Source organism: Coregonus clupeaformis, chromosome 20 (assembly GCF_020615455.1).
Source record: "Coregonus clupeaformis isolate EN_2021a chromosome 20, ASM2061545v1, whole genome shotgun sequence".
Taxonomy (NCBI): Eukaryota; Metazoa; Chordata; class Actinopteri; order Salmoniformes; family Salmonidae; genus Coregonus; species Coregonus clupeaformis.
Window position 1 is genome coordinate 21,088,843 of NC_059211.1, and position 24,381 is coordinate 21,113,223.

General features: G+C 44.5%; 1 protein-coding gene across 3 annotated transcripts in view; it reads left to right on the forward strand.

The window, feature by feature from the left end:
- The first annotated feature begins 246 nt into the window (after window positions 1-246).
- The window catches only part of gtpbp3 (GTP binding protein 3, mitochondrial), a 37,019-nt gene continuing 12,884 nt past the window's right edge, over window positions 247-24,381 (forward strand). Inside the window, exons 1-7 of one of the 3 annotated variants that reach the window (XM_041840552.2) lie at window positions 249-654; window positions 6,812-7,068; window positions 7,191-7,277; window positions 11,212-11,414; window positions 12,447-12,519; window positions 19,389-19,532; window positions 24,155-24,320. In XM_041840552.2, coding sequence (XP_041696486.1) covers window positions 593-654; window positions 6,812-7,068; window positions 7,191-7,277; window positions 11,212-11,414; window positions 12,447-12,519; window positions 19,389-19,532; window positions 24,155-24,320 — 992 coding nt within the window. In that variant the 5' untranslated portion in view covers window positions 249-592. Of the gene's footprint in view, window positions 655-6,811; window positions 7,069-7,190; window positions 7,278-11,211; window positions 11,415-12,446; window positions 12,520-19,388; window positions 19,533-24,154; window positions 24,321-24,381 lie in introns of all 3 variants that reach the window. The other 2 variants (XM_041840553.2, XM_041840554.2) reach the window with 2 other exon arrangements.

Here is a 24,381-nt window from a genome sequence, read left to right on the forward strand (position 1 = left end):
CGCACTCTGAGCGCTACTCTGCCACTCCAGATTTAATTTACGAACACACCCAAATTAACAAGGTCAGTGGATGATGTCATATTTATGCAAAATAAACAGAATACAACGTTGCGCACACTATATCGCTGCAGTAGCAGCACGGACCCATTTTAATAGCACAAAAAGGGAGGGCATATTCTTGATTGACGGTGGTTGGACCAGTTACATCCATGCATCTCTTACGAGGTTGAGGACTCCAGACCAATAAAAACTATCCGTTGGATTAACGCGCTTTCATCGTTTTGGAAACGAAAGAAGCATGGATACAGGCAAGGGGAGTTTGTGAGCTGAATGTCACCGATAGATAGTAAATACAACTCTGCGTTGTCTAACTGCCATATTCAAGTATTTCAGTCACCACCAGAAAGTTTGACAGAATGCCTCTAGTGAATCTCACGTGAGCTTTTGCCTTTTGATTAAACGATGGCAACATTTCTCATGGACAGCTGTAGTTGTTATAGCCTCTACCGAGAATAGGGGCGACAAATAAACCTAGCTAGCTACATACAGTCGGCAGAGCCGGTCAACTCTGCAACATTTGCTTTGAATCATAATGTTGCCATGCACTTCTTGGGGATTGTGGAGAAGCGCTATTCTCACCCTCAAGACATTAAGGTTAGTCAAAACTCTCTGGGCTAGTTGCTTTTATTTCAATTAAATGTATCCTGATCATAACCATACTTTTACCGTTTTACAACCAACATATCACTTAATAATATCCCTTAACAAATTGATAACCCGCATCTTGTTAGCCAGCTAATGATGGGGAGCCATATAACAGTCCCATGATCTGACTTGTCTTCCATGTCTTAACATTATTATTAATAATAAATATAGCTGCAAGCTGCATGCCTTATTTTACAAGTCATAAAATGTGTTATTGGTACAACATCACTCACTGGCTAGGGATGCTTACATTTACATTTACATTTTAGTCATTTAGCAGACGCTCTTATTCAGAGCGATTTACAGGAGCAATTAGGGTTAAGTGCCGTGCTTAAGGGCACATCGACAGATTTTTCACCTAGTCGGCTCGGGGATTAGAACCAGCGACCTTTCGGTTACTGGCACAACGCTCTTACCCACTACAGTGCCTTCGGAAAGTATTCAGACCCCTTGACTTTTTCCACATTTTATTTTGTTACAGCCTTATTCTAAAATGGATTAAATAAAACATGTTCCTCAGCAATCTACACACAATACCCCATAATGAAAAAAACAAAAACAATTTTAGCAAATGTATAAAAAAATATAAAAACAGAAATACCTTATTTACACAAGTATTCAGACATAAGTATTGAGACTCGAAATTGAGCTCAGGCGCATCCTGTTTCCATTGATCATCCTTGAGCTGTTTCTACAACTTGATTGGAGTCCACCTGTTGTATTTTCAATGATTTGGAAAGGCACACACCTGTCTATATAAGGTCCCACAAGCCATGAAGTCGAAGGAATTGTCCGTAGAGCTCCGAGACAGGATTGTGTCGAGGCACAGATCTGGGGAAGGGTACCAAAAAAATGTCTGCAGCATTGAAGGTCCCCAAGAACACGGTGGCCTCCATCATTTATAAATGGAAGAAGGTTGGAACCACCAAGGCTCTTCCTAGAGCTGGCCGCCTGGCCAAACTGAGCAATCGGGGGAGAAGGGCCTTGGTCAGGGAGGTGATCAAGAACCCGATGGTCACTCTGACAGAGCTCTAGAGTACCTCTGTGGAGATGGGAGAAACTTTCAGAAGGACAACCATCTTTGAAGCACTCAACCAATCAGGCCTTTATGGTAGAGTGGCCAGACGGAAGCCACTCCTCAGTAAAAGGCACATGACAGCCCGCTTGGAGTTTGCCAAAAGGTACCTAAAGACTCTCAGACCATGAGAAACAAGATTCTCTGGTCTGATGAAACCAAGATTGAACTCTTTGGCCTGAATGCCAAGCGTCACGTCTGGAGGAAACCTGGCACCATCCCTACGGTGAAGCATGGTGGTGGCAGCATCATGCTGTGGGGATGTTTTTCAGCGGCAGGGACTGGGAGACTAGTCAGGAATAGGGAGGGAGAAAGGGGGAGGTTAGGAGAAGACAAAAGAGGATGATGAGAATAGGGTCCACTGTCAAATTCATAAATCTCCAAACAATATGAAAAACCAAATACCAAATACCCTTGAAACTTAAGCATGAAATTAAGCTTAAGGTAAAGCACACAAAAGATAGCTATTATCCCAAAAGGTAACATCCCACCATTTCCAGTCAAATTAAAGGAGCAGGTGTGTGATGGAAATGTACAACGAGGTGGATCAAGTGACCTTACTGACCTTGAACCGGCCGGCTGGAGGTCATCTTGAAGTCCAGAGTGGGCTTGCTGGAAAATCCGGCCCAGAAGTCGATGGTGCTGACTCCTGAGATCCGGACTGAGTGTCTGCCCTCGCTAGATGTCTGGAGAGATGGGGAAATAGGTCAAAGGTTAGAATCACATTAGGTCAGATTAGATTCTATTAGAGCAGTGATATTAAAAGTCGGGGTCACGGAGGAATTGCAGTGGGGACAAAAAATTAAGAGTACAAATTATTGTATGGGACAATATACAAATGTTTTTGAAAAACATAATTTGATAAGAGATGAAAATGCAATGAATTGAAGGTTATTTGTTGATGTAAAAATCTAAATGTACTCATTTTAAGGTTGTGTCATTAGATTTGGGGTGGGGTCACAATCAATTATTAGGGGGAAAAATTGTGTCCCCTGAAATTCTGATGAAAAAAATGGGGTCCCCAGAAATTCTGCCAAAGAAAATGGGGTCCCCAGAAATTCTGGTGAAAAAAAATGGTGTCCTGTCCCCAGAAATTATGGCAAAGAAAATGGGTCCCTGCTTAAAATGTTTGAATACCACTGTGTTGTTTGTGCTGTGATGTGGGATCACACACAATGAAAATGTCTGCATCTGTATCCTAAACTTATACAGTGGTTTGTCTCATACAAGACACGTTTAGAATCCACAATACAGCTGATAAAAAATATAACAGAAAGTTTACATGAGAGCAGCTCTGTAGCTGCTATTTTCAGCATTGGTTGGGAATTGAGGCCAGCACTGGTTAGGAGCAGGGTTTCATGATGATGTGCAGTCACTAAACATGGTCTGCTTAAGCCATCACCACAGTTATTTCAATATTTTATGACCGTTTCTAAAGTTAGAACATAACAATGTGATGAGTTTAGGATGGCTGTGCCAGTATGGCTGATCCAAGATGGCTGTGACAGTATGGTTGATCCAAGATGGCTGTGACAGTATGGTTGATCCAAGATGGCTGTGACAGTATGGTTGATCCAAGATGGCTGTGACAGTATGGTTGATCCAAGATAGCTGTGACAGTATGGTTGATCCAAGATAGCTGTGACATTATGGTTGATCCAAGATAGCTGTGACATTATGGTTGATCCAAGATGGCTGTGACAGTATGGTTGATCCAAGATAGCTGTGACAGTATGGTTGATCCAAGATGGCTGTGACAGTATGGTTGATCCAAGATGGCTGTGCCAGGATGATTATGATAATGTCTCCAATTCAAGAGAAGCCAAAGCTTTTACATCAAATGGAACACCATTTTCCAACAAGACAAAGATGAACGGAGCAAAGTACAGAGTGATCCTTGATGAAAACCTGCTCCAGAGCGCTCAGGACCTCAGACTGGGGCAAAGGTTCACCTTCCAACAGGACAACGCAGGAGTGGCTTCGGGACAAGACTCTGAATGTCCTTGAGTGGCCCAGCCTGAGCCCGGACTTGAACCCGGTCGAACATCTCTGGAGAGACCTGAAAATAGCTGTGCAGCAACGCTCCCCATCCAACCTGACAGATCTTGAGAGGATCTGCAGAGAAGAATGGGAGAAACTCCCCAGAGACAGGTGTGCCAAGCTTGCAGCGTCATACCCAAGAAGACTCGATGCTGTAATTGCTGCCAAAGGTGCTTCAACAAAGTACTGAGTAAAGGGCCTGAATACTTATGTAAATGTAATATTTCCGTTTTTTATTTGTAATATTTTTGCTAAGATTTCTAAACGTCTTTTTGCTTTGTCATTATGGGGTATTGTGTGTAGATTGAGGAGGAAAAAAACAAATGTAATCAATTTTAGAATAAGGCTATAACGTAACAAAATCTGGAAAAAGTCAAGGGGTTTGAATACTTTCCGAAGGCACTGTATATGTATGAATTGCAGGTTCCAGTGTTGACTCAATCTCTTGCACAAATCATATAACATTCCATTTAGCAGGTTGCTTTCATCCAAATTAACTTACAGTCGTGTGCATACATTCTTTACATTTGGGTGGTCGTGGGAATCGAACCCACTATCTTGCCAGCGCCATGCTGTACCAACTGAGCTACAGAGAACCACTGTGGGTAGTGGACAAGTGCACACTTCAGGAAACAGTGCAGAGTATTGACATGCATAGCCTGCAAGGGCTCCAACCCTCCAATAGCACAAATATACACTGAGTGGACAAAACATTAAGAACACCTTCCTAATATTGTGTTGCAATCCACCCCCCTTCATCTACACTGATTTGAAGTGGATTTAACAAGTGACATCAATAAGGGATCATACATTTCACCTGGATTCACCTGGTCAGTCTATGTCATGGAAAGAACCAGTGTTCTTAATGTTTTCTGCGCTCAGTGTAGATGTATATTTGGCCCAACATTTGATTTCTATAATGTATTGTACTCTACTTTGCTCTACTGTAATGTACTGTACATAATTGTACTATACTATACTTTACTGTACTGAACTATAATGTATTGTACTGTACTTTACCATACTGTACATTATTGTACTGTACTAGACTGTACTGAACTGAACTGTACTGTACAGAACTATACTGTACTATACTATTTCTACCCATTTAAACTGGTCTTGGTCAGGTCATGGTCTCGATCCACTGGTCCTTGATCCTTAAAAACTCTTGGTCTGGATTTAAAGGGTTCCGGTCCTGACTTCATTTCTGGTACTCACACCAATTGTATACTTTTGAATCCATGTGGGTAATGAACCAGTGCACACTTCAGGAAACATTGTAGAGTATTGAGATGCATGGCCAGCAGGGGGCTCCCTTCCCTCCAAGAGTGCTGTCAGGCCCGAGCTCACTCAACGATATCAACTTCATTTTGTGTTGTGTTTGAAGATCTTAGTCTATAGATGCTGTACACCAAGTTTCTGAGAAATCGGTGTAGTGGTGTCTGAGATGTTGTTTAAATTTATTTTTAAAAATAAATTTACGTAATCCATCACGGTGACGTCATTTGTCCAAGAGGCACATTTGTTCCTTGGGTAGAGAGGAGCCTATGTACCAAATGTTACTATAGGTTGAATGAGGGAGCGGGGCTGACCTTTTGAAGTCAAAGGTTGTTTATAGTGCCACCATTTGGCAGAGTTGCACCACGTGCAACCAGATGTATTTGTGCATAATTGTATACCATCCCACCAAGTTTGGTCTCTGTAGGTCTTACCATTAAGAGCTCTCCAAAAATTTGACAATTAATAAAAACCATACAATAACAAGAGGGTTCCAGACCCTTTTGGGGCTTGTTCCCCGATTTAATAATAACACTGAACAAAAATATAAACGCAACATGTAAAGTGTTGGTCCCATGTTTCATGAGCTGAAATAAAAGATCGCAGAAGTTTTCCATACGCACAAAAAGCTTATTTCTCTAAAATGTTGTGCACAAATTTGTTTGTATCCGTGTTAGTGAGCATTTCTCTTTTGCCAAGATAATCCATCCACCTGACAGGTGTGGCATATCAAGAAGCTGATTGAACAGCATGATCATTACCCAGGTGCACCTTGTGCTGGGGACAATAAAAGGCCACTCTAAAATGTGCAGTTTTGTCACACAACACAATGGCATGCTGACTGCAGGAATGTTCACCAGAGCTGTTGCCAGAGAATTTAATATTAATGTCTCTACCAAAAGCTGCCTCCAATGTCGTTTTAGAGAATTTGGCAGTACGTCCAACCGGCCTCAACCACAGACCATGTGTATGGCGTTGTGTGGGCAAGCGGTTTGCTGATGTCAACGTTGTGAACAGAGTGCCCCATGGTAGCTGTGGGGTTATGGTACGGGCAGGCATAAGCTACGGACAATAAACACAATTGCATTTTATCGATGGCAATTTGAATGCACAGAGTTACCGTGACGAGCTCCTGAGGCCCATTGTCGTGCCATTCGTCCACCGCCATCACCTCATGTTTCAGCATGATAATGCACGGCCCCATGTCGCAAGGATCTGTATACAATTCCTGGAAGTTGAAAATGTATCAGTTCTTCCATGGCCTGCATACTCACCAGACATGTCACTCATTGAGCATGTTTGGGATGCTCTGGATCGACGTGTACGACAGAGTGTTCCAGTTCCGGCCAATATCCAGCAACTTCGCACAGCCATTGAAGAGGAGTGGGACAACATGCACAGGCTAATCAACTCTATGCGAAGGGGATGTGTCGCGCTCCATGAGGCAAATGGTTGTCACACCAGTTACTGACTGGTTTTATGATCCACGTCCCTAACTTTTTTTTAAGGTATCTGTGACCAACAGATGCATACCTGTATTCCCAGTCATGTGAAATCCATAGATTAGGGCCAAATTATACTGATTTTCTTTACGTGAACTGTAACTCAGTAAAATCTTAGAAATTGTTGCATGTTGCGTTTATATTTTTGTTCAGTGTATATATAGCTCTTTTCAAGGACCCAGCCGCTTGACAATTGAATAATTGTCTTCAGCAGAGCAGCTCCATCAGTGAGGGGCCTGTGTGTCCCTACCAGAGCGGTATGCGATGCTGAGACTATCTTCGCCCTGTCGTCGGGCCACGGCAGGTGTGGTGTGGCGGTGGTCCGTGTCAGTGGTCCTGCCTCCTCCATGGTCCTGAGGAATATGGCAGGTCTGACCCTACCCCCTCCTCGTACTGCCCAGCTACGGAGGATCACTGACCCCCAGTCCAAAGAGCTGCTGGACCGAGGACTGGTCCTCTGGTTCCAAGGTCAGATCGGTCCTAGAGGACATCTCACAGTTATTTTTGGATAAACCCACAATGCATCTCATAGTAGCTGTTCTGCTTGGTCCAATGTTGTTGTTGTGACTGTTGTTGTGCTTTCTTGTCAGGTCCCCACAGCTTCACAGGGGAAGACAGTGCGGAGTTCCATATTCACGGAGGTCCTGCAGTCATCACAGCTGTCCTACAAGCCCTAGGTAAGCGCGCAGTCATATGAAGAGAGATATGAGATATGGTACTAGGTTAGAGCGCAGTCATATGAAGAGAGATATGAGATATGGTACTAGGTTAGAGCGCAGTCATATGAAGAGAGATATGAGATATGGTACTAGGTTAGAGCTTAGTCATATGAAGAGAGAGATGAGATATGGTACTAGGTTAGAGCACAGTCATATGAAGAGAGATATGAGATATGGTACTAGGTTAGAGCTTAGTCATATGAAGAGAGATATGAGATATGGTACTAGGTTAGAGCGCAGTCATATGAAGAGAGAGATGAGATATGGTACTAGGTTAGAGCACAGTCATTTGTAGAGAGATATGAGATATGGTACTAGGTTAGAGCACAGTCATTTGTAGAGAGATATGAGTGGTCTGATTGAGTGTGATGTCCAGAGAGTGTCCTGTCTATACTGTAGTTGTCTTGACAGCTGGGATGAGAGATGAGGGATCAGGAACCAGCTGATTCTAGATCTGTGCCAATGGGCAGCTTCTACCCGCAGTGTATCGTGTGATCTCTACCGTGGCACCAGACCTGGGTATCAACACTTCACCACCTCTCCTGAGAGGAGCGCTACAGAAAATAGCCTAATTTTAGTCTTCTTGAGGAAAACCGTCAGCAGCCTAACAAAAGCAAATCTCTATTTTTGACAGTCAAAATAGTGGGTTTGGAATCTACCTACTGTAGATTCACCCTTTCCTTAGTTTGGCATGCAGACAATGCTGCTATTGTTTCTCTGGTACAATGTGTGGATGGAGGGAACCTGGAGTAGGCTGATGTTTCCTCTCCTAGCGGGCCCTATTGAACTGTCAATCATTCAATGTGTCAATCAATATTCAGATCTTTAGGGTGCATCTCAATAGCGATGATACCTACTGGCGATTTGCTTTCACCTGTGTGTATATATATATATATATATATATATATATAGTACTAGGTTAGAGCCTAGAGGAGATAAGTGTTCATGTAGCTGTTTCATCTGGGTGTCTGCGTTGCTTTCCTTCCTGCAAACAGTTTCCTTGAACTTGAGAGCAATGCAGAACTGTTGTCAGTTTCCTTGCAATGTTAATGTTTGGCTGCTAGGGGGCAGTGTTATATAAATGAATGTCAACTGTGCAGCGCCTCAGATTGCAGTAAGATTGCATCTTCTCAGAACAGCCAGTCAACAACATAATACATAAAGTTGATGATATAATCCTGGTGTCTTCTGTAGTTACCAGCGTTGTGCTTCTTTATTAATACGGTACTAGTACAGTGTTAATAACCAACTGGCAACAGCCAACTGTCTCTGGTTAATGCCTTTGCAGAGGGTGTAAGGATCAGGCCACCATATTGACAACCAATAAATTAAGTTCTGTAAAGGTTCTAACAAAAACACCTTACCTCATTGCCAGTGTTGTTTTTGCCACTCACAGTGATCCCAGAATGACCCTTCAACTCTGAACCTCTGACCCTATGACTTCATGAGCCCAGAGCAGGCACGGGGTTTGTCTCTTTCTGGCAGTGTGTGTATTTCTCAGGAAGACAAGAGACAAGCAGCCAGCAGACACTCTATTGTGTAACTTTATATGACAATTAAATTAAATACACCTACAAATATACACTGAGTACAGTCACATGCATACAATAATGCGATAAATGTGGATAATCAGATTAATATAATAGTTTGATTAAAACGTTTACATGCTTTGCAAGAAGAATGATTTCCCTAATAATCCTGTTTACATCTGAAATCAGGCTACCTGATGGCACTCTGATAAATGCAGAAAATCGCCAATCAAAATAAACGTTCTACCACAGCGGCCATGTTATTTTTGGTAAGCATATTTGATTCAGAGTTCGGATATATAAAGTTTGTATGAGAACTGCTTCTAAGACGCATAAATTCAGTTGTTCCAAACTCAGTTCACTAGCGCTAAAGAGGGAGGCTTGCTGGGCTGGTGCTAGCACGTGGGAGGCTTGCTGGGCTGGTGCTAGCACGTGGGAGGCTCGCTGGGCTGGTGCTAGCACGTGGGAGGCTCGCTGGGCTGATGCTAGCACGTGGGAGGCTCGCTGGGCTGGTGCTAGCACGTGGGAGGCTCGCTGGGCTGGTGCTAGCACGTGGGAGGCTCGCTGGGCTGGTGCTAGCACGTGGGAGGCTTGCTGGGCTGGTGCTAGCACGTGGGAGGCTCGCTGGGCTGGTGCTAGCACGTGGGAGGCTCGCTGGGCTGGTGCTAGCACGTGGGAGGCTCGCTGGGCTGGTGCTAGCACGTGGGAGGCTCGCTGGGCTGGTGCTAGCACGTGGGAGGCTCCGGCTGGGCTGGTGCTAGCACGTGGGAGGCTCGCTGGGCTGGTGCTAGCACGTGGGAGGCTCGCTGGGCTGGTGCTAGCACGTGGGAGGCTCGCTGGGCTGGTGCTAGCACGTGGGAGGCTCGCTGGGCTGGTGCTAGCACGTGGGAGGCTCGCTGGGCTGGTGCTAGCACGTGGGAGGCTCGCTGGGCTGGTGCTAGCACGTGGGAGGCTCGCTGGGCTGGTGCTAGCACGTGGGAGGCTCGCTGGGCTGGTGCTAGCACGTGGGAGGCTTGCTGGGCTGGTGCTAGCACGTGGGAGGCTCGCTGGGCTGGTGCTAGCACGTGGGAGGCTTGCTGGGCTGGTGCTAGCACGTGGGAGGCTCGCTGGGCTGGTGCTAGCACGTGGGAGGCTCGCTGGGCTGGTGCTAGCACGTGGGAGGCTCGCTGGGCTGGTGCTAGCACGTGGGAGGCTTGCTGGGCTGGTGCTAGCACGTGTGCAGATCAAATACACTGCTGGAACTCTGATTAAGCTGTTTCCATGTCCTAATAATTCGAAAGATTACTCAGAAAAGCAGGTGTTTTAATCGGCGTAGGTTTACTTCCATTATGACCTTTCACCGATTAATATAAGCAGAGTAAGGTGTTTACGTGACTATTGCATAATCTGCCTTCTGCCATAATGAGTTTAATATCGATTTATTACTGTGCATGTAAACCTACCCACTGAGTGTACAAAACTTTATGAACACCTGCTCTATCCATGACATATTGACCAGATGAATCCAGGTGAAAGCTATGATCCCTTATTGATGTCACTTGTTAAATCCACTTCAATCAGTGTAGATGAATGGGAGGAGACAAGTTAAAGAAGGATTTTGAAGCCTTGAGACAATTGAGACATGGATTGTGTATGTGTGCCATTCAGAGGGTGAATGGGCAAGACAAACGATTTAAGTACCTTTGACCAGGGTACGGTAGAAGGTGCCAGGCGCACCGGTATGTGTCAAGAACTGCAACGCTCCACAGTTTCCCATGTGTATCAAGAATGGTCCACCACCCAAAGGTCATCCAGCCAAGTTGACACAACTGTGGGAAAGCATTGGAGTCAACATGGGCCAGCATCCATGCCGAACGCTTTGGACACCTTGGAGAGTCCATGCCCCGACGAATTGAGGCTGTTCTGAGGGCAAAAAGGAGTGGTGGGGTGCAACTCAATATTAGGAAGGTGTTCTTAATGTTTTGTCCACTCTGTATTTAGGTAGTGTATATTTAGCTGTGGATGCTTTTAACCCTTTGTTGTACTCTGTCGTCCCAAAAGACTACATATACACTACCGTATATATATATATATGAGTGAATCCCGTTTTTAAATGCACAATATGTCAATTAATTAACTTGGCATGCAATCTACGTTGCCTTAGTGAACCTTAGTAACCCTGGCTTCTGAACGTTAGGGAACCTTATTAGTGACCCAAGTTTTGTCTCTGTCTTGCTGTGCTGTGTGGTGTGTAACTAATTGACCCTGGCTTTGACCTTGTTTGAGTGATTCTCTGTCTTGCTGTGTGGTGTGTTACTAATTAACCCTGGCTTTGACCCCGTTTGAGTGAGTCTCTGTCTTGCTGTGCGGTGTGTGTTATGCAGGAAGCCTGGAAGGTGTGAGGCCTGCGGAGGCAGGGGAGTTCACGCGGAGGGCCTTCCACGCGGGGAAACTGGGCTTGACGGAGGTGGAGGGCCTGGGTGACCTGATCCACGCTGAGACTGAGGCCCAGAGGAGGCAGGCCCTCAGGCAGATGGATGGAGAGCTGGGCCGCGTCTACCAGGACTGGAGCTACAGGCTTAAACGGGTAGGAGAGTAGGTTCCCCCAGAGAAAGAGAAAAGACGGATGGTTACCTAGCAACTTGTTGTTGTCTAAGCCAGCCAGGCAACTGTGTAGCGATGTTGCATAAAAAGCACAAAGATCTCAAAGTTAGGATTCAGGCCTTTGTGTGTACTAGACAGCTCTAGTGTGGGCTGTTTGAGTTGCCATGGTTGCCATTTGGCTGCGAGTCGTCTCCAGGCCATTGGTAGAGTGGTCTGATTGAGTGTGATGTCCAGAGAGTGTCCTGTCTATACTGTAGTTGTCTTGACAGCCGGGATGAGAGATGAGGGATCAGGAACCAGCTGATTCTAGATCTGTGCCAATGGACAGCTTCTACCCGGAATGTATCGTGTGATCTCTACCTTGGCACCAGACCTGGGTATCAACACTTCACCACCTCTCCTGAGAGGAGCGCTACAGAAAATAGCCTAATTTTAGTCTTCTTGAGGAAAACCGTCAGCAGCCTAACAAAAGCCAATCTCTATTTTTGACAGTCAATATAGTATGTTTGGAATCTACCTACTGTAGATTCACCCTTTCCTTAGTTTGGCATGCAGACAATGCTGCTATTGTTTCTCTGGTACAATGTGTGGATGGAGGGAACCTGGAGTAGGCTGATGTTTCCTCTCCTAGCGGGCCCTATTGAACTGTCAATCATTCAATGTGTCAATCAACATTCAGATCTTTAGGGTGCATCTCAATAGCGATGATGGCTACCGGGGATTTGCTTTCACCTGTTCACTTCTGTCATGAAAGGAGACAAGGAGAGGATGCTTTTTTTAGTCGACTGAGATGTTTTAGTCGACTGAGATGTTTTAGTCCACTGAGATGTTTTAGTCGACTGAGATGTTTTAGTCGATTGAGATGATTTAGTCCACTGAGATGTGACCTAGAAGACAATCACAACCGAGAAACTTAAATCATTGCCAAAGGAATTAATATAGAGAGGAATGTGATGAGTATAGCATATGTTGTTGTTGTCTCTCTCGCTCAACATCTGTATGTTTGTTGTTTCAGTGTTTGGCTCACGTGGAAGCCTTCATAGACTTCAGTGAAGATGAGCTCATCGAGGACGGGGTGTTAAATCACGGTGGGTACGCCCCCTTCTCTGGAACAAAATAACCATTACGGAAGTGAGTTTTCCAGGGGGAGTTGGCATGGCTTTCCTGTTTGTATCTGCGGAGAGGGAGAGCTAGCGTCATTGAGAGGAGATACGCATCAAAGTGCTGAAAAGACGGTCTCCTTGGAGGAAGTGGGGAGAAGGGGCCACAGGGACACTGCAGGCATTCATCTTGTCTTCAAAGCCTGGCTTCTCAGGCTGTCCAACACAGGAATACACTGTCAGCAGCTACAAACCCTCTCTCTCTATCTCTCTCTCTATCTCTCTATCTCTCTCTCTCTCTCTCTCTCTCTCTCTCTCTCTCACCTCTCTCTCTCTCTCTCTCTCTCTCTCTCTCTCTCTCTCTCTCTCTCTCTCTCTCTCTCTCTCTCTCTCTCTGTGCAAATAGTTAAAGTACAAATGGGAAAATAAGTAAACATAAATATAGTTTGTATTTACAATGGTGTTTGTTCTTCACTGGTTGCCCTTTTCTTGTGGCAACAGGTCACACATCTTGCTGCTGTAATGGCACACTGTGGTTTTTCACCCAGTAGATATGGGAGTTTATCCAAATTGGATTTGTTTTCGAATTCTTTGTGGGTCTGTGTAATCTGAGGGAAGTATGTGTCTCTAATATGGTCATACATTTGGCAGGAAGTTAGGAATTGCAGCTCAGTTTCTACCTCATTTTGTGGGCAGTGTGCACATAGCCTGTCTTCTCATGAGAGCCAGGTCTGCCTACGGCGGCCTTTCTCAATAGCAAGGCTATGCTCACTGAGTCTGTACATAGTCAAAGATTTCCTTAATGTTGGGTCACAGTGGTCAGGTATTCTGCCACTGTGTACTCTCTGTTTAGGGCCAAATAGCACTCTAGTTTGCTCTGTTTTTTTGTTAATTCCTTCCAATGTGTCAAGTAATTGTCTTTTTGTTTTCTCATGATTTGGTTTGGTCTAATTGTGTTGCTGTCCTGGGGCTCTGTGGGGTCTGTTTGTGTTTGTGAACATAGCCCCAGGACTAGCTTGCTTAGGGGACTCTTCTCCAAGTTCATCTCTCTGTAGGTGATGGCTTTGTTAGGAAGGTTTGGGAATCACTTCCTTTTAGGTGGTTGTAGAATTTAACGGCTCTTTTCTGGATTTTGATCATTAGCGGGTATCGGCCTAATTCTGCTCTGCATGCATTATTTTGTGTTTTCTGTTGTACACAGGATATTTTTGCAGAATTCTGCATGCAGAGTCTCAATTTGGTGTTTGTCCCATTTTGTGAATTCTTGGTTGGTGAGCGGACCCCAGACCTCACAACCATAAAGGGCAATGGGTTCTATAACTGATTCAAGTATTTTTAGCCAGATCCTAATTGGTATGTCAAATGTTATGTTCCTTTTGATGGCATAGAAGGCCATTCTTACCTTGTCTCTCAGATCGTTCACAGCTTTGTGGAAGTTACCTGTGGCGCTGATGTTAAGGCCGAGGTATGTATAGTTTTTTGTGTGCTCTAGGGCAACGGTGTCTAGATGGAATATGTATTTGTGGTCCTGGCAACTGGACCTTTTTTGGAACACCATTATTTTTGTCGTACTGAGATTTACTGTCAGGGCCCAGGTCTGACAGAATCTGTGCAGGAGACCTGTCTGCTGCCTTTGATACTGTGAACCATCAGATCCTCCTCTCCACCCTCTCCGAGCTGGGCATCTCCGGCGCGGCTCACTCCTGGATTGCGTCCTACCTGACCGGTCGCTCCTACCAAGTGGCGTGGCGAGAAGCTGTCTCCGCACCACGTGCTCTCACCACTGGTGTCCCCCAGGGCTCAGTTCTAGGCCCTCTCCTATTCTCCCTATACACCAAGTCACTTGGCTCTGTCATATCCTCACATGGCCTCTCCTATCATTGCTACGCTGACGATACACAACTAATCTTCTCCTTTCCCCCTTCTGATAACCAGGTGGCGAATCGCATCTCTGCATGTCTGGCAGACATATCAGTATGGATGACGGATCACCACCTCAAGCTGAACCCTGGCAAGACGGAGCTGCTCTTCCTCCCGGGGAAGGACTGCCCGTTCCATGATCTCGCCATCACGGTTGACAACTCCGTTGTGTCCTCCTCCCAGAGTGCGAAGAGCCTTGGCGTGACCCTGGACAACACCCTGTCGTTCTCCGCTAACATCAAGGCGGTGACCCGATCCTGCAGGTTCATGCTCTACAACATTCGGAGAGTACGACCCTGCCTTACACAGGAAGCGGCACAGGTCCTAATCCAGGCACTTGTCATCTCCCGTCTGGATTACTGCAACTCGCTGTTGGCTGGCCTCCCTGCCTGTGCCATTAAACCCCTACAACTCATCCAGAATGCCGCAGCCCGTCTGGTGTTCAACCTTCCCAAGTTCTCTCACGTCACCCCCTCCTCCGCACACTCCACTGGCTTCCAGTTGAAGCTCGCATCCGTTACAAGACCATGGTGCTTGCCTATGGAGCAGTGAGGGGAACGGCACCTCCGTACCTTCGGGCTCTGATCAGTCCCTACACCCAAATGAGGGCATTGCGTTCATCCACCTCTGGCCTGCTGGCTCCCTTCCTCTGCGGAAGCATAGTTCCCGCTCAGCCCAGTCAAAACTGTTCGCTGCTCTGGCACCCCAATGGTGGAACAAGCTCCCTCACGACGCCAGGACAGCGGAGTCACTCACCACCTTCCGGAGACATTTGAAACCCCACCTCTTTAAGGAATACCTTGGATAGGATAAAGTAATCCTTCTACCCCCCCAAAAAAAAAAAAAAAGTGTAAAGTGGTTTTCCCACTGGCTATAGGGTGAATGCACCAATTTGTAAGTCGCTCTGGATAAGAGCGTCTGCTAAATGACTAAAATGTAAAATGTGCTGCTGTAGGCCCTTCTTGGTTGGGGACAGAAGCACCAGATCATCAGCAAACAGTAGACATTTGACTTCAGATTCTAGTAGGGTGAGGACGGGGGCTGCAGACTGTTCTAGTGCCCTTGCCAATTCGTTGATATATACAGTTGAAGTCGGAAGTTTATATACACTTAGGTTGGAGTCATTAAAACTCGTTTTTCAAACACTCCACAAATTTCTTGTTAACAAAATATAGTTTTGGCAAGTCGGTTAGGACATCTACTTTGTGCATGAAACAAGTAATTTTTCCAACAATTGTTTACAGACAGATTATTTCACTTATAATTCACTATATCACAATTCCAGTGGGTCAGAAGTTTACATACACTAAAAGTTGACTGTGCCTTTAAACAGCTTGGAAAATTCCAGAAAATGATGTCATGGCTTTAGAAGCTTCTGATAGGTTAATTGACATAATTTGAGTCAATTGGAGGTGTACCTGCGGATGTATTTCAAGGCCTACCTTCAAACTCAGTGCCTCTTTGCTTGACATCATGGGAAAATCAAAAGAAATCAGCCAAGACCTCAGAAAAATAATTGTAGACTTCCACAAGTCTGGTTCATCCTTGGGAGCAATTTCCAAACGCCTGAAGGTACCACGTTCATCTGTACAAACAATAGTATGCAAGTATAAACACCATGGGACTACGCAGCCGTCATACCGCTCAGGAAGGAGACGCGTTCTGTCTCCTAGAGATGAACGTACTTTGGTGCGAAAAGTGCAAATCAATCCCAGAACAACAGCAAAGGACCTTGTGAAGATGCTGGAGGAAACAGGTACAAAGTATCTATATCCACAGTAAAACGAGTCCTATATCGAAATAACCTGAAAGGCCACTCAGCAAGGAAGAAGCCACTGCTCCAAAACCGCCATAAAAAAGCCAGACTACGGTTTGCAACTGCACATGGGGACAAAGATCGTACTTTTTGGAGAAATGTCCTCTGGTCTGATGAAACAAAAATAGAACTGTTTGGCCATAATGACCATCGTTATGTTTGGAGGAAAAAGGGGGTCGCTTGCAAGCCCGAAGAACACCATCCCAACCGTGAAGCACGGGGGTGGCAGCATCATGCTGTGGGGTTGCTTTGCTGCAGGAGGGACTGGTGCACTTCACAAAATAGATGGCATCATGAGGAAGGAAAATTATGTGGATATATTGAAGCAACATCTCAAGACATCAGTCAGGAAGTAAAAGCTTGTTCGCAAATGGGTCTTCCAAATGGACAATGACCCCAAGCATACTTCCAAAGTTGTGCCAAAATGGCTTAAGGACAACAAAGTCAAGGTATTGGAGTGGCCATCACAAAGCCCTGATCTCAATCCTATAGAACATTTGTGGGCAGAACTGAAAAAGCGTGTGCGAGCAAGGAGGCCTACAAACCTGACTCAGTTACACCAGCTCTGTCAGGAGGAATGGGCCAAAAGTCCCCCAACTTATTGTGGGAAGCTTGTGGAAGGCTACCCAAAATGTTTGACCCAAGTTAAACAATTTAAAGGCAATGCTACCAAATACTAATTAAGTGTATGTAAACTTCTGACCCACTGGGAATGTGATGAAATAAATAAAAGCTGAAATAAATCATTCTCTCTACTATTATTCTGACATTTCACATTCTTAAAATAAAGTGGTGATCCTAACTGACCTAAGAGAGGGAATTTTTACTAGGATTAAATGTCAGGGATTGTGAAAAACTGAGTTTAAATGTATTTGGCTAAGGCATATGTAAACTTCAACTGTATGTTGAAGAGGGTGGGGCTTAAGCTGCATCCGTGTCTCACCCCACGGCCCTGTGGAAAGAAATGTGTGTGTTTTTTGCCAATTTTATCCGGAACACTTGTTGTTTGTGTACATGGATTTTATAATGTTGTATGTTTTTCCCCCAACACCACTTTCCATCAATTTGTATAGCAGACCCTCATGCCAAATTGAGTCAAAAGCTTTTTTGAAATCAACAAAGCATGAGAAGACTTTGCCTTTGTTTTGGTTTGTTTGTTTGTTTGTCAATTAGGGTGTGCAGGGTGAATACGTGGTCTGTCGTACGGTAATTTGGTAAAAAGCCAATTTGACATTTGCTCAGTAGATTGTTTCACTGAGGAAATGTAAGAGTCTGCTGTTAATGATAATGCTGAGGATTTTCCCAAGGTTGCTGTTGACGCATATCCTGCAGTAGTTATTGGGGTCAAATATGTCTCCACTTTTGTGGATTGGGGTGATCAGTCCTTGGTTCCAAATATTGGGGAAGATGCCAGAGCTGAGGATGATGTTAAAGAGTTTAAGCATAGCCCCCCCTCTCTCTCTCTCTCTCTCTCTCTCTCTCTCGCTCTCTCGCTCTCTCGCTCTCTCGCTCTCTCGCTCTCTCTCTCTCCCACCTCTCTCTCTCTCAATTCAATTCAATTTAAGGACTTTATTGGCATGGGAAACGTGTGTTAACATTGCCAAAGCAAGTGAAGTAGATAGTAAACAAAAGTGAAATCAACAATGAATATTAACAGTAAACATTACACTCAGAAGTTTCAAAAGAATAAAGACATTTCAAATGTCATATTATGTATATATACAGTGTTGTAATGTGCAAATAGTTAAAGTAGAAATGGGAAAATAAATAAACATAAATATGGGTTGTATTTACAATGGTGTAAGTGGTCTCTCTCTCTCTCTCTCTCTCTCTCACCTCTGTCTGTCTCTCTCTCCCACCTCTGTCTCCCTCTCTCTCTCTACCACCTCTGTCTCTCTCTCTCTCTCTACCACCTCTCTCTCTCTCTCTCTCTCTCTCTCCCCACCTCTGTCTCTCTCTCTCTCTGTCTCTCTCTCTCTCTCTCTCTCTCTCCCACCTCTGTCTCTCTCTCTCTCTCTCGCTCTCTCTCTCCCTCTCTCTCTCTCTCTCTCTCTCTCTCTCTCTCTCTCCCTCTCCCTCTCTCTCTCTCTCTCCCACCTCTGTCTCTCTCTCTCTACCACCTCCCTGTCTGTGTCTTCCATTCTCTCTCTCTTTCTCTCTCTCCTCTCTCCCTCCCTCTCCTTCTCTCTGTCTCTCTTTCCCTGTGTCTGTCTGTCTCTGTCTGTCTGTCTGTCTGTCTCTCTGTCTCTCTCTCTCAATTCAATTTCAATTTAAGGGCTTTATTGGCATGGGAAACAAATGTTAACATTGCCAAAGCAAGTGAAGTAGATAGTAAACAAAAGTGAAATAAACAATAAATATTAACAGTAAACATTACACTCAGAAGTTTCAAAAGAATAAAGACATTTCAAATGTCATATTATGTATATATACAGTGTTGTAATAATGTGCAAATAGTTAAAGTACAAATGGGAAAATAAATAAACACAAATATGGGTTGTATTTACAATGGTGTTTGTTCTTCACTGGTTGCCCTTTTCTTGTGGCAACAGGTCACACATCTTGCTGCTCTGATGGCACATTGTGGTTTTTCACACAGTAGATAAGGGAGTCTCTCTCTCTCTCTGTGTTTCCCATGGTGTGGGGGGAGAAGGGGAGAGTGAGAGGAAGGGAAATCCCCCTCAGCAGTCTGGTGGGGGTGGGGGGGCAGCTGGGAGAACAGAAGCCTCTGATCTTTGATTTAGTGACAGATGCTTTGCTGCATGGCATTTGTTTTGGTGGCACGCCATTGGGCCCTTTCCTCTCAGAGGAGAAGTCAGAGCCACCTCTGGTTCATAGCTAAGTGGACAGGGGTCTACACGATGGGTGAGATTCTTTCATCTCATGTAATTGGCATTTAAAAAGGTTGTTTCACATCAGACACATTCTAAATATGTCACAATATTGTTGACATTAGTTGATTAGTTTCACATGTTACAGAGCAAAGATAGTTTCACCTGTTACACGGCATTGGTTATTTGGAAAGAGAACATGAAATTAAAATTGAAGTTTGACTCCCTGCTGTCCTGTCACTACCTAAATAAAAATAAAATAACAATGACTACCTGTCTCCCCTCCCCAGTGGACAGTTCAGTGCGCCAGCTGGAGACCGAGATAGAGACACACCTAAAGGACGAGAGGAGAGGAGAGCGGCTACGGAGTGGAGTACAGGTGGTCATAGCAGGAGCTACCAATGCTGGGAAGAGCAGTCTGCTCAACACACTCTGTAAGAATAATACACACACACACACACACACACACACACACACAAACAAAGGATCGCTCATTTCCTATTGACATCAATGTATGAGTGCACTTAGTCATGCACCTACACTTAAAGGAGAATTGTGCTTTTTTTTATGACCAAATCTCTATTTCTGATGTAAATGACATGTTATAGAAGATTCCAGACACGTTTTTTTTAGCGATTTCACTTGTTTTTGAGAAACGTACACCAACCAGCGATTCACTTCCTCATCCTCGTAGTGTACGGGGGCTCGTAGAGTACGGGGGCTCTGAAAAAACATGTAATTTCAATCTTTATCCGCAACATTACATTCCATTTTGTGCGACTTGAGCTGTTTCCCCCAATCCACCTGTTCCATTCTGTGTAGCCACTTGAGTCGCAACCAAAATGGAATATAACGTTGCGGATAAAGTTTGGAATTACACAATTTCATGTGTACAACGTCTAAAGACCTGCGTCACTATACTGAGAGCTTTTCTGTTTCTAGAAGGATGTTTCTGGAACATTTGTTCCATGTTTTTTCAGAGCCCCCGTACTGCACTACGAGGGTGAGGAAGTGAATCGCTAATTGGTGTAAATTAATCAAAAACAAGTGAAATACAGTGGGGAAAAAAAGTATTTAGTCAGCCACCAATTGTGCAAGTTCTCCCACTTAAAAAGATGAGAGAGGCCTGTAATTTTCATCATTGGTACACGTCAACTATGACAGACAAAATGAGAAAAAAAAATCCAGAAAATCACATTGTAGGATTTTTTATGAATTTATTTGCAAATTATGGTGGAAAATAAGTATTTGGTCAATAACAAAAGTTTCTCAATTCTTTATTATATACCCTTTGTTGGCAATGACACAGGTCAAACGTTTTCTGTAAGTCTTCACAAGGTTTTCACAAACTGTTGCTGGTATTTTGGCCCATTCCTCCATGCAGATCTCCTCTAGAGCAGTGATGTTTTGGGGCTGTCGCTGGGCAACACAGACTTTCAACTCCCTCCAAAGATTTTCTATGGGGTTGAGATCTGGAGACTGGCTAGGCCACTCCAGGACCTTGAAATGCTTCTTACGAAGCCACTCCTTCGTTGCCCGGGCGGTGTGTTTGCGATCATTGTCATGCTGAAAGACCCAGCCACGTTTCATCTTCAATGCCCTTGCTGATGGAAGGAGGTTTTCACTCAAAATCTCACGATACATGGCCCCATTCATTCTTTCCTTTACACGGATCAGTCGTCCTGGTCCCTTTGCAGAAAAACAGCCCCAAAGCATGATGTTTCCACCCCCATGCTTCACAGTAGGTATGGTGTTCTTTGGATGCAACTCAGCATTCTTTGTCCTCCAAACACGACGAGTTGAGTTTTTACCAAAAAGTTATATTTTGGTTTCATCTGACCATATGACATTCTCCCAATCCTCTTCTGGATCATCCAAATGCACTCTAGCAAACTTCAGACGGTCCTGGACATGTACTGGCTTAAGCAGGATTTGAGTCCCTGGCGGCGTAGTGTGTTACTGATGGTAGGCTTTGTTACTTTGGTCCCAGCTCTCTGCAGGTCATTCACTAGGTCCCCCCGTGTGGTTCTGGGATTTTTGCTCACCGTTCTTGTGATCATTTTGACCCCACGGGGTGAGATCTTGCGTGGAGCCCCAGATCGAGGGAGATTATAAGTGGTCTTGTATGTCTTCCATTTCCTAATAATTGCTCCCACAGTTGATTTCTTCAAACCAAGCTGCTTACCTATTGCAGATTCAGTCTTCCCAGCCTGGTGCAGGTCTACAATTTTGTTTCTGGTGTCCTTTGACAGCTCTTTGGTCTTGGCCATAGTGGAGTTTGGAGTGTGACTGTTTGAGGTTATGGACAGGTGTCTTTTATACTGATAACAAGTTCAAACAGGTGCCAATAATACAGGTAACAAGTGGAGGACAGAGGAGCCTCTTAAAGAAGAAGTTACAGGTCTGTGAGAGCCAGAAATCTTGTTTGTTTGTAGGTGATCAAATACTTATTTTCCACCATAATTTGCAAATAAATTCATTAAAAATCCTACAATGTGATTTTCTGGAAAAGAAATCTCAATTTGTCTGTCATAGTTTACGTGTACCTATGATGAAAATTACAGGCCTCTCTCATCTTTTTAAGTGGGAGAACTTGCACAATTGGTGGCTGACTAAATACTTTTTTCCCCCACTGTAGAGATTTGCTTGTAAAAAAAAGCACGATTCTCCCCTTTAATTCTAGAGAATACACATCTAATACACTCCACACTCAACACTTTAGAACGACACAATGACCACACACTGACGATTCACGACACTGCTTTAGTCCCATGTCCCTTGAGAGAAAATAACTTCCTAATGACACCTTATGCAACTGTGGAGCGTCAAAGTATTTCTAATTAACCTGTTTCTAATGAACCTGTTTTGTTTATCAGTCATGTGGTCATGAGTTTGAGATATGACATCCTGCATCATTAAGCATGGCTCTGTATAAACCATGTGGAGTGGTTGTTTGGCTGCTTCCTATCAGAATAATAGACGTATTTATCAGCCTCCAGATAAAATCCTGTTATTGTTTCCTATTGAGCTTTGTCTTTCCCAGGGCCTGACTCACGGCCTCAGCTCTAACACAGAGTGATGGCCGGGCTGTCGGTTGTTTGGCTGGGCAGTGGGGAGGGAGGGAGGGATACTACCGTACAGCACTTTACTCTATGTACAGTGGGGAAAAAAAGTATTTAGTCAGCCACCAATTGTGCAAGTTCTCCCACTTAAAAAGATGAGAGAGGCCTGTAATTTTCATCATAGGTACACGTCAACTATGACAGACAAAATTAGAAAAAAAATTCCAGAAAATCACATTGTAGGATTTTTAATGAATTTATTGGCATATGATGGTGGAAAATAAGTATTTGGTCAATAACAAAAGTTTCTCAATACTTTGTTATATACCCGTTGTTGGCAATGACACAGGTCAAACGTTTTCTGTAAGTCTTCACAAGGTTTTCACACACTGTTGCTGGTATTTTGGCCCATTCCTCCATGCAGATCTCCTCTAGAGCAGTGATGTTTTGGGGCTGTCGCTGGGCAACACAGACTTTCAACTCCCTCCAAAGATTTTCTATGGGGGTTGAGATCTGGAGACTGGCTAGGCCACTCCAGGACCTTGAAATGCTTCTTACGAAGCCACTCCTTCGTTGCCCGGGCGGTGTGTTTGGGATCATTGTCATGCTGAAAGACCCAGCCACGTTTCATCTTCAATGCCCTTGCTGATGGAAGGAGGGTTTCACTCAAAATCTCACGATACATGGCCCCATTCATTCTTTCCTTTACACGGATCAGTCGTCCTGGTCCCTTTGCAGAAAAACAGCCCCAAAGCATGATGTTTCCAACCCCATGCTTCACAGTAGGTATGGTGTTCTTTGGATGCAACTCAGCATTCTTTGTCCTCCAAACATGACGAGTTGAGTTTTTACCAAAAAGTTATATTTTGGTTTCATCTGACCATATGACATTCTCCCAATCCTCTTCTGGATCATCCAAATGCACTTCAGACGGGCCTGGACATGTACTGGCTTAAGCAGGGGGACACGTCTCGCACTGCAGGATTTGAGTCCCTGGCGGCGTAGTGTGTTACTGATGGTTGGCTTTGTTACTTTGGTCCCAGCTCTCAGCAGGTCATTCACTAGGTCCCCCCCGTGTGGTTCTGGGATTTTTGCTCACCGTTCTTGTGATCATTTTGACCCCACGGGGTGAGATCTTGCATGGAGCCCCAGATCGAGGGAGATTATCAGTGGTCTTGTATGTCTTCCATTTCCTAATAATTGCTCCCACAGTTGATTTCTTCAAACCAAGCTGCTTACCTGTTGCAGATTCAGTCTTCCCAGCCTGGTGCAGTTCTACAATTTTGTTTCTGGTGTCCTTTGACAGCTCTTTGGTCTTGGCCATTGTGAAGTTTGGAGTGTGACTGTTTGAGGTTGTGGACAGGTGTCTTTTATACTGATAACAAGTTCAAACAGGTGCCATTAATACAGGTAACGAGTGGAGGACAGAGGAGCCTCTTAAAGAAGAAGTTACAGGTCTGTGAGAGCCAGAAATCTTGCTTGTTTGTAGGTGACCAAATACTTATTTTCCACCATAATTTGCAAATAAATTCATTAAAAATCCTACAATGGGATTTTCTGGATTTTTTTTTCTCAATTTGTCTGTCATAGTTGACGTGTACCTATGATGAAAATTACAGGCCTCTCTCATCTTTTTAAGTGGGAGAACTTGCACAATTGGTGGCTGACTAAATACTTTTTTGCCCCACTGTACGTAGTTCCGCTGAATAAAGGTGGTTCTGGATTAAAATATCCCATGGCAGGAGAAGGTTGATGAGTTTGTCGAGGATCTTATTTTGATTCCAAGAATAGGACACTTCAATGGTTAGTATTTCCCATGAATATATTGAGTTGTAGTGATTTTAAGAGAAGAGAAGATGGATGGAATATTTAAAAAAACGATCTCTCCATCGCTCTCTCTCTCTATCCCAATTCTTCTCTCTCTCTCCCTCTCTCTCATCCCTCTCTCTCATCTCTTTCTCTCTCTCTCTCTCTCTCCATTCCTCTCTGTCCAGGCCAGCGTCCAGCAGCCATCGTGTCCCCCATCGCGGGGACCACCAGGGACATTGTGGAGACCTCTCTGGACATTGGGGGCTTCCCTGTCCTCCTGAGTGACACCGCAGGGCTCAGAGACTCCTCAGACAGCGTGGAGAGAGAGGGGGTCCGCAGAGCCCGCCAGAGGTAGGTGCTAATCAATCAATACCAACGTGTATACACTATACCACATACTGTATATTGTACA